The 9,946-nt window shown below is 59.8% G+C and overlaps 1 protein-coding gene across 1 annotated transcript in view; it reads left to right on the top strand.

The window, feature by feature from the left end:
* LOC100946913 (mucin-2) overlaps nt 1–9,624 on the top strand; it is a 27,368-nt gene extending 17,744 nt beyond the window's left edge. Inside the window, exons 31-50 of the mRNA XM_012813314.1 lie at nt 3–1,066; nt 1,627–1,872; nt 2,359–2,591; nt 2,891–3,065; nt 3,410–3,657; nt 4,195–4,378; nt 4,614–4,842; nt 5,371–5,549; nt 5,729–5,798; nt 5,880–5,980; nt 6,099–6,130; nt 6,715–6,892; nt 7,077–7,181; nt 7,372–7,412; nt 7,540–7,662; nt 7,904–8,002; nt 8,562–8,690; nt 8,852–8,891; nt 9,181–9,307; nt 9,396–9,624. Of these exons, the coding sequence (XP_012668768.1) occupies nt 3–1,066; nt 1,627–1,872; nt 2,359–2,591; nt 2,891–3,065; nt 3,410–3,657; nt 4,195–4,378; nt 4,614–4,842; nt 5,371–5,549; nt 5,729–5,798; nt 5,880–5,980; nt 6,099–6,130; nt 6,715–6,892; nt 7,077–7,181; nt 7,372–7,412; nt 7,540–7,662; nt 7,904–8,002; nt 8,562–8,690; nt 8,852–8,891; nt 9,181–9,307; nt 9,396–9,624 (3,832 nt within the window). The remainder of the gene's footprint in view (nt 1–2; nt 1,067–1,626; nt 1,873–2,358; nt 2,592–2,890; nt 3,066–3,409; nt 3,658–4,194; nt 4,379–4,613; nt 4,843–5,370; nt 5,550–5,728; nt 5,799–5,879; nt 5,981–6,098; nt 6,131–6,714; nt 6,893–7,076; nt 7,182–7,371; nt 7,413–7,539; nt 7,663–7,903; nt 8,003–8,561; nt 8,691–8,851; nt 8,892–9,180; nt 9,308–9,395) is intronic.
* The last annotated feature ends 322 nt before the right edge of the window (nt 9,625–9,946 follow it).

Here is a 9,946-nt window from a genome sequence, read left to right as displayed (position 1 = left end):
GGCACCACCACTACTGAGACACCAACCACAACACCAGGCACCACCACCACAGGGACCCCAACCACAACACCTGGCACCACCACTACTGGGATCCCAACCACAACACCTGGCACCACCACCACAGAGATCCCAACAACGACACCAGGCACCACCACCACTGGGACCCCAACAACGACACCTGGCACCACCACCACAGGGACTCCAACAACATCTAGCAGTGCCACCACTACTGGGATCCCAACTACAACACCTGGCACCACCACTAGTGAGACACCAACCACAACACCAGGCACCACCACCACTGAGACCCCAACCACAACACCCGGCACCACCACCACAGGGACCCCAACCACGACACCTGGCACCACCACTACTGGAACCCCAACAACGACACCAGGCACCACCACCACTGGGACCCCAACAACGACACCAGGCACCACCACCACAGGGACTCCAACAACATCTGGCAGTGCCACCACTACTGGGACCCCAACCACAACACCTGGCACCACCACTACTGAGACACTAACCACGACACCAGGCACCACCACCACTGGGACCCCAACTCCAACACCTACCACCACCACAACAGAGATCCCAACCACAACACCAGGCACCACCACAGAGACCCCAACCACAACTCCTGGCACCACCACCACCACAGGAACCCCAACAACAACACCTGGCACCACCACCACAGAGATTCCAACCACGACATCTGGCACCACCACTACTAGGACCCCAACCACGACACCTGGGACCACAACCCCAAGGATCCCAACCACGACACCTGGCACTACCACCACAGGGACCCCAACTACAACACCTGGCACCACTACCACAGGGACCCCAACCACAACACCTGGCACCACCACCATAGGGACCCCAACCACAACACCTGGCACCACCACTACTGGGACCCCAACCACAACACCTGGCACCACCACCACAGAGATCCCAACCACGACACCTGGCACCACCACCATAGGGACCTCAACCATGACTCCTGGCAGCACCCCCACAGGGACCCCGACAACGACACCAGGCACTACCACAGTACCCCCAGGTAAGCAGACACATGCCCTGCTCCTCTTGCCCAGAGCCTCGCCTACATTGGTTCTGATGTATGCTTGAGTTCCTTGTCCCCAGGAAGGTTGAGGGCTGCCCCATGTGCCTCCTTGCCTGGTGAGGCTCATCACTTGCTGTTTGGAGAATTTTGGCCTGTGGCCCATGTGGGCAGCAGAACCCATGTCCACTACACTTTCCACTAAGTGGCTTCCCTCAAGTGCCCTGCCTTGCCCAGCCCTCTGCCCACCACCTTGTAGGGTAGTATTATGGGCAAAGCCTATCCCATGGGAGCCCACCAGGGCTGTCTGGGGAAGGTGCTTCCTGGGACAGCCATGGACATCCTGCCTCCTCCATCAGTATCGCCCTTCCTTAGGCCTGTAAAGCCAACCAGCCTGGCACCTTGCAAATGTACCAGTGTCCTGTGGCTATTTATATCCAGCAGATTTGGCCAACAAGCTGTGGTGCTGCCAGGAGCACCTGCCTCCCTCTGGGGGTCTCCGTGTCACCACAAGGTGTATGGGGCTGCTTCAGCTCTCACCCCCACCTGTGGTCTCACAGGTACCCCCACCCATGGAACTACAACTGGGTCACCTCCACCTGCCTCTGGGTCGACAACCCCTGTGGAGACTCCCACCCGGACAGTCCGCCCATCAACCACGACTTCTAGCACCTCAGCCTCCACAGTGCCAACTCCCACGCAGACGCCAATCCCCTCCCCCAGCATCACTAAAATCACTGGCCCTTCGGTCAGCTCCTCCACCATGGTCATCTGCTGTGTCCTGAATGACACCTTCTATGGGCCAGGTACCTGGTGATTTACTTCTTTTACTTCTTTTTTTTTGAGACAGGATCTCACCCTCTTGTCCAGATTAGAGTTCTGTAGTGTCATCATAGTTCACTGCAGCCTCAAACTCTGGGGCTGAAATGACCCTCTTGCTTCAGCCTCCTGAGTAGCTGGGACTATAGACACCCACCACGATACTCAGCTATTTTTTTCTACTTTTAGTAGAGATGGGGTCTTGCTCTTGCTTAGGTTGGTCTTGAACTCCTGAGCTCAGGCGATCCTCCAACCTCGGCCTGCCAGATTGCTGGAATTACAGGCATGAGCCACTGCTCCCAGCCTTTGGTGGTTCACTTTTAATGCCTGGGTAGCTGAGGCTGCATTTGGTCCCAACTTTAATGAATAGGTTAGGAAGCCAGAGCCTGGCTGCAGTGGGTGTCTCTCCCCGTGCCCTCAATGGGGACCTGCCAGCTCTGGATTGTGTAAGGACTGGCTTGTGTCCCTTGCAGGCGATCTGGTATACAATGGCACACATGGAGACACCTGCTACTATGTGAACTGCTCACTCCAGTGTACCCTTGAGTTCTACAACTGGTCATGCCCATCCACGCCCTCCCCAACACCTACACCCTCGAAGCCAACGCCCATAGCCACGCCCTCCAAGCCAACACCCTCTCTGATGCCCAGCACTCTGTCCACCCCCAAGCCTCCTGGGTGCCCTGACTTTGATCCTCCCAGACAGGTTAGTGGGCTGTGGGCAGCTTTGTCCCCTGGGAGCCAAGTATCCAGGTGCTGTCTTCCTGCTGATTGTCCAAGGGCTAAAGCTTTCAGCAGCCTCTCAGATGTGGGGTCTGCTGAGCTCACCACTGCTGAGTCTGCCTGCTGTGCCCAGTGCGACATCTGATTGCAATGAGGCCGGTAAAGGCACTATTGGCCTCCAGCACTGGGCAGGCTCTTAGGCACTCAGGCTCTCGAGCAATCCAGTCCCTCCTGTGTGGGCACAGGGGGCCTGGTTGAGTGACTGCACCCTCCTGTCTGTAGGAGAATGAGACGTGGTGGCTGTGCGAGTGCTTCATGGCCACCTGCATTCAAGACAACTTGGTGGAGGTGGTGAAGGTGGAGTGCAAGCCCCCACCCATGCCCACATGCTCCAATGGCCTCCAGCCTGTGCGTGTCATGGACCCTGATGGCTGTTGCTGGCACTGGGAGTGTGACTGTGAGTTACACAGCTCCCTCTTCCCTTTCCTATGGACAGGCCTAAGAGCTGGGCTCCCTGGGCTTGGCTGACCTTGCTGCTGAGTCATGGGCTGGGCAAAAGAGGGTGGAAAGAAGGCGCCGCCTTGAAATAAGGTTGCTTCTGAGGAGAGGGGAAGAGTGGGCCCTTGGCCTCTGGCTCTGAAGCCAGGTCCTGTGCTACAGAACGGCCTCCCATGGTCTGAGGGGTAATAGCTTTTGGGGATCCCAGCTCAGTTGCCCCATGTGTCCCACACCCCAAAGCAGGGCATCCCCATGAGCCTAAGCAGCAGGGGCTGTGCGCAGCTCATGGAGTCCCCTCCACAGGCTACTGCACGGGCTGGGGGGACCCACACTATGTCACCTTCGATGGACTCTACTACAGCTACCAGGGCAACTGCTCCTATGTGCTGGTAGAAGAGATCACGTCCACTGTGGACAACTTTGGGGTCTACATTGACAACTACCACTGTGATGCCAACGACAAGGTGTCCTGCCCCCGCACCCTTATTGTGCGCCATGAGACCCAGGAGGTGCAGATCAAGACCACGCGCCTGGCGCCCCCGCAGGTGCAGGTACACAAGGAGCAGCGGAGGCTCTCAGGGCCCTGCTGGACATGGTGTGTGTGTGTGTGTGTGTGAGAGAGAGATAGAGAGAGAGAGGTGGGGCTCACTCAGCCCCATCACGTCTTCTCACTGCCTCTAGCCCCCTGCCTGCCCCTCCCCTCCCTGTGGACAGGGACTTCTCACAGCCAGTTGAGACCTGCCTACTGCATGGCAGTACCATTGACTCTGAGACCAAGAAAGATAGGGAGCTTGGCCCCAGAAGGAAGGCCAGGACAGAGGCCTCATGGACTGGCCTCTGGGACTGCCTAGGACATGGCTGCACCTGAGCCAGAAAGAGACAGGAAAGTGGGTGGGGCAGAGGTCTCTCCCCACCTGGTGTGTGCAGGCCTGAGAGAGAGTGGCCCTGAAGCTCCCCTGCAGTAGGGCTGGCCCTGCCCATCAGATGCATGTGTCCTAGAGAGTGCCCGGGCGCCAGGGCCTGGCAGATGCTAGAGGGTGGCCCCAGCCTCCACCCAGCGGCCCTCTGAGCCTGGTGTCTTGCCACAGGTGCAGGTCAACAGGCAGGTGGTGGCGCTGCCCTATAAGAAGTATGGGCTGCAGGTGTACGCATCGGGCATCAGCTATGTGGTGGACATCCCCGAGCTGGGCGTCCTGGTCTCCTATGATGGCCTGGCCTTCTCTATTAGGCTGCCCTTCCAGCGGTTTGGCAATAACACCAAGGGCCAGTGTGGTGAGTCTGTGGCCCATCACCCTGCAGTGAGCCTCCTGCACCTCTGCTTGCCGCTGCCATAGCCACAGTCATCTGTTTGGTCCCTGTGTGCAGCCAGCAGGGGTTGGCCTGGCCTCATCTCTGCTCTCAGCCCTGGCCAGCTGGTGTCCAGGGTATGGGGCTGTGGAAGGGGAGGGCTTGCTGGGTCTGCTGGGTAACTCAGGCTGGCACCACAGGGCCCCTTTTGCTGCTGCAGGTACCTGCACCAACAATACCTCGGACGACTGCACTCTTCCCAGCGGGGAGGTTGTCTCGAGCTGCGAGGTCGCAGCTGACTATTGGGTGGTGAACGATCCCTCCAAGCCGCACTGTCCCCACAGCAGCTCCACAACCAAGCGCCCTGCTGTCACGGTCCCAGGGGGCAGCAAACCGACCCTACCAGAGCATTGCACTGTGTCTCCTCTCTGCCAGCTCATCAAAGACAGGTGACCATGCCTGGCCTGATGTGGCCTTGGGCTCTAGCCAGCATAGGCTAGAGTGCACCCTCTGTGCCGGCGTCTACAGAGTGGGAGCTGCCTCCTCAGAACCCTCTGCCCCACCTCTCCTGCCTCCCCAATGGCTCAGAGTCAGCTGAGTGGTGGCCTGGGCTGGACTGGATGATCTGACAGAGCTTGAGTCTAGGGCTGGGAGAGGGAGGCAGGTTTGGGCCTTGACAGTGAAGGGGGAGCTGCCAAAGCCCCATCCCCAGAGGTGTGGGCATTGCATTGAGGCCAGTGGCCTCTGCCAGGACCATGGGAGGGGGACCTGGCCCCTGTGACCACTTGCACATGCAGTTTCTGTCTCCAGGAGCCGGCTGCAGTGTGCAGTGTGGCCTGACCTCTCCAGGCCTGTCCCTCAAGCCCTGGGTGTGAGCAGGCTCTGGTGGGGGGTAAACTGGGAAGGTACTAGGGGAGACTGTGGGCTGCTGCGTGTTGAAGCCCCCAGCCAGAGCATGACCTGCCCTCCCCAAACAGTGTGTTCGCCCCCTGCCACGACCTCGTGCCTCCCCAGCACTACTACGATGCCTGCATGTTCGACAGCTGCTTTGTGCCTGGTGTGGGCATGGAGTGTGCCAGTCTGCAGAGCTATGCGGCTCTCTGTGCCCGGCAGGGCATCTGCATTGACTGGCGGAACCACACCCATGGGGCCTGCAGTAAGTGCTGCCCAAGCTGCCCCGGCGGGGTGTCCCTGCAGGGTGCCATACACAGACTGAAGTCAGGGCTACAGGGACAGCAGTGGGGGACCAGGCTAGGATGGGGGCTGCTGTGGGGTCCCTGGGGAACACAGGCTCCTCCCTGACTGGCCCTCCTGGTACCTGTGTCCATCCTGCAGCAATGGAGTGCCCGTCCCACAGGGAGTACCAGGCCTGCGGCCCTGCAGAAGAGCCCACATGCAAGTCCAGGTATGCGCGTAGACAGTGGGCTAGAGGGTCCAGCATGCCCAGTAGGTAGCCCCAGCTGATAATGGCCTTCTGCCCCCCCAGCTCCTCCCAGCAGAATAGCACCAGCCTGGTGGAAGGCTGCTTCTGCCCCAAGGGTACCACAAGCTACGCCCCAGGCTTTGATGTCTGTGTGGAGATTTGCGGTATGGGCCTAACTCAGGCCACCTCCTCCTGTTTCCTCCTGGGTGCCCCCAGAGGCTGATCCCAAGACCCAGCCCACTAGAACTCTACTAACAGGACTTGTTTCTTCCCCCTTCCTAGGTTGTGTGGGACCTGACAACATACCCCGAGAGGTGGGTCCTCCCCCTTGGTGCTGGGAGGATTCCCCACAAATCCTGGATTTTAAGGGTGGGGGGGTAGTCATAAATCCTAGGAGCCTCACAGATGGAGTGTGAGTCTTTGAAGTGCCGGGAGGCTGAGTTAGCTGGACACTTACCCTGCCATCCCACCGTCCTCTGCCCCTCCCATCTTTTCCCCCTCTGTCCCCTCCCTAATCCCCTCTCAATCGTCTCCCCTCATCACCTCCATCTCTCCCCCATCCCCTCCCCCCACCTCTCCACTCCCATCTGCATTTGGCTTCCTCAGCTCAATTCTGCACAAATCTAATAGATTCCAGCAGTGCCTTTGGCATGTGCTAGGCTCTGGTGGCAGACACTGGTGAATAGTCAATGGTTTGGTGACAGTGGTAACTTGGGCCCCAAATGAGCAGCAACTGTCCTGTCCCAAACCTGCCCGGTGTGCCTGGAGGTGGGGAGGGACAGGGTTTTTCCAGATTTCCGAGGGGTGACCCCATGCAGCCCTGGGGCAGCAGTGAGGCTGGCTCCTCCCTTCCTCCCCCCTCAGGCTCCTTCCTCCACTTATCCCTTCCACCTTGCAGTTTGGGGAGCGCTTTGAGTTCGACTGCAAGGACTGCGTCTGCCTGGAGGGAGGTAGTGGCATCCTCTGCCAGCCCCGGCGGTGCAGTGAGCCGGGCCCCACCCACTGCATGGAAGACGGCACCTTCCTGGTCACTGAGGTCAACCCCGCTGACACCTGCTGCAACATCACCACCTGCAGTAAGGCCCCTCCCCTCACCCTGTCAGGGGTCCCTGAGCACACCCCTGCAGGCTGGGCTACCTCCCTCAGGAGTGGGGTTCCAGGACAAGCCCTGACAGGGGTTGGAGGTCGGGCCTCGCAAACCCATGCGGGGAGGTGGTGATGTGCTCCTTGGTGTTACCCTCACTGTGTACTCCTCCTCAGAGTGCAACACCAGCCTGTGCCAGGAGGCGCCGCCCTCGTGCCCACTGGGATTTGAAGTGCGGAGCAAGACGGTGCCTGGGAGATGCTGCCCTGTGTACTCCTGCGGTGAGCAGGGCGCGCAGGGCAGGGGGTGGGGAGGTGGGGTGGGTGGGATGGCTCCCAGGTCACACAGAACGCCACACGCACAGCCCCAAGTGCCCACCTGTCCACCAGGTGTGCGTCAGGAGCCTCAAGGGCAAGCCAGAGGGCCAGTACGGGACGGTTTCTGACCACTTTCTCTTTCTCCTTCTCCCAGAGCCCAAGGGTGTGTGTGTTCACAAGAACGCTGAGTACCAGGTGAGCCCAGGGCAGGGCTGCCCGTGTGGGGCGGGGTGGGGCTACCTGATGGGGGCGGGGCGTTGCCGAGGCCCGGGCTCTCTGGAGGTGGCCAGGTCCTGTCTCACTATCTGTCCCGCGTCTGAAGCCCGGTTCTCCAGTTTATTCTTCCAAGTGCGAGGACTGCATGTGCACCAGGCACGTGGACAACAGCACCCGCCTCAACATCATTGCCTGTATCCATGTGCCCTGCAACACCACCTGCGACCTTGTAAGTGGCGCCGCTCCCTGCCTCAGTCTTACCTCTTTCCTCCTCCCAGAAAAACACCTGAGCCCCAGTCCACTTCCACAGGGCTGTGTCGTGACCTTCTCTCTCTTGCTTTCAATGCTGGCCCTGGCTCGTCCCCATCCATGCCTTTCCTTGTGGGCCTGCCCCAAGTAGGGGTCCCACAGCCCAAGGCCCCATGTGGTGTGGGGGCGGGTCTGGGAGCTCAGCCTGCATCTGTCCGCAGGGCTTTGAGCTTGTGGAGGCCCCCGGGGAGTGCTGCCAGAAGTGTGAGCAGACGCACTGCATCATCCGCCCACCCCGTGGCGAGCACATCATCCTCAAGGTGCGCAGGGCCGAGAGCAAGGCAGGGTCTGCCCACTCCTAGCCACGGCTGCGAGGCAGGGGGTCTGGGCACTGCGGTAACAATGGCCACCACTGGACTTAAAGCACCAGAAATGGATTCTCCCAGTTCTCAGGAGTCTGAGAGCCAGGTGTCTCAGGGCCACACTCCCTCCAGAGGCTCCAGGGCATGGTTCCTCCTGTCTGTCCCAGCTCCTGGGGCTGCAGGCATCCCTGGGCTTGTGGCTGCCCCACTCCAGTGTCTGCCTCCATGGTCAGGGTCTTCTCCCCATGTCTCCTCTTCAGCTCTTGTAAGGGTTTAGGGCCACCCCTGCCCTCTTTGAGATCCTTCATGTAATGACGTCTTCGGAGACGTTCTCTCCAAGTCAGTTCACACCCATAGGTTCAGGGAGTTAGACAGTGGACAGACCTTTGTAGATTACATGGCCCCAGGCCAGCTCCAGTCCCAGTGGCTGCACCTGCCAGGTGTGTCCAGTCTGTTCTCAGGTCAGCCTCTCAGGTGGGCCTGCTGGCTTGCCCTCACTGGAGCCTCTGCCCCACAGCCTGGGGACATAAAGAGCGACCCCAAGAACAACTGCACGTTCTTCAGCTGTGTGAAGATCCACAACCAGCTCATCTCATCCGTCTCCAACATCACCTGCCCTGACTTCGACCCCAGCACTTGCCTCCCGGTGCGTGGCTGTGTGTGCTCTGCTGGGAGTAGGGGTCCCTGAGGTTCTAGGGGGCTCTTACCTGCCCTGAGCCACTCCAGGAATGCCCCCCACTGTGTTAGGAAGGGGGCTGTCACCTCAGTGGTGTCTGGGGGTCCCAGCTCACTCTATTTTCCCTTCAGGGCTCCATCACATTCATGCCCAATGGCTGCTGCAGGACCTGTGAGTATGCCCGGGGGTGGTGCTCACGGGCCCCCCTGGTTGGCCTGGGTGTGGGTTCAGGGAGGGAGCTTCAGGAGCCCTGTGGCCTCTGCACCTCCCACTCCAGTTTGGGTATTGAGGTTGAGGGTGTCCCCTGGGGTCACTGCTCAGGTGTAGTCCAGCTTGCAAAGGGCAGCTGGAGGCCCAGCACTTGCCCACGGGAGGGCTGGCCATGCTGGGAGGAGCGGGTGAGGATACAGCCTCGAACGTGTGGAAGCCCCATGCCCAAGCCTTCACCTCCTTCCCCTAGGTATCCCTCGCAATGAGACCAAGGTCCCCTGCTCCACCGTCCCTGTCACCAGGGAAATCTCACACGCCGGCTGCACCCAGAGAGTCACCATGAACGATTGCTCTGGATCATGTGGAACGTCTGTCATGTGAGTCTCAGGCTTCGCATGTGCCCTGGGCAGGGTGATGCTTGCACTGTCCCCAGGGAGGTGGCCCCTCACGGTGGTCCTCCTCTAGGTACTCTGCCGAGGCCCAGTCCCTGGACCACAGGTGCTCCTGCTGTAAGGAGGAGAAGACAAGCCAGCGTGAGGTGGCCCTGCGCTGTCCCGACGGCAGCTTTCTGAGCCACACCTACACCCACATCGACAGTTGCCTATGCCAGGACACTGTCTGTGGGCTCCCGCGGGCCCAGCCAGGCGCCCACAGCCGTGCCCGACGCTCCCCGCGGCATGTGGGGCAGAAGTAGGCACGGTTGGCCAGCCCCTTCCTGTTGACACTGGAGCTTCCTCTCCTGGATGGGTTTCCTCTCTGGGGATATTTATTTTCTGAATCTGTCTCAATTCTTTGCTTTCCAATAATAAACTCAGACAGACATGCTGTGCTGGTGTGCTGGTGTGCCTCAGGGGCCCAGGTTGGCTACTATACATGGTCAATGTCTGGCCGGTTCCAAGTGCCCTAGCCCTCCCTGGGCTCTGCACACAGGACATGGGGACAAGGCCCATGTGCCATACAGTGGGCTTACCTTTGGCAAAATATGTACAAAATGTATTGTCCCGTGACTGCAATGC

Source organism: Otolemur garnettii, unplaced genomic scaffold (assembly GCF_000181295.1).
Source record: "Otolemur garnettii isolate 467f Iridium unplaced genomic scaffold, OtoGar3 scaffold00260, whole genome shotgun sequence".
NCBI lineage: Eukaryota > Metazoa > Chordata > Mammalia > Primates > Galagidae > Otolemur > Otolemur garnettii.
Note: the sequence above shows the minus strand (reverse complement) of the source record. Positions and strands in the feature narration are given on the sequence as shown.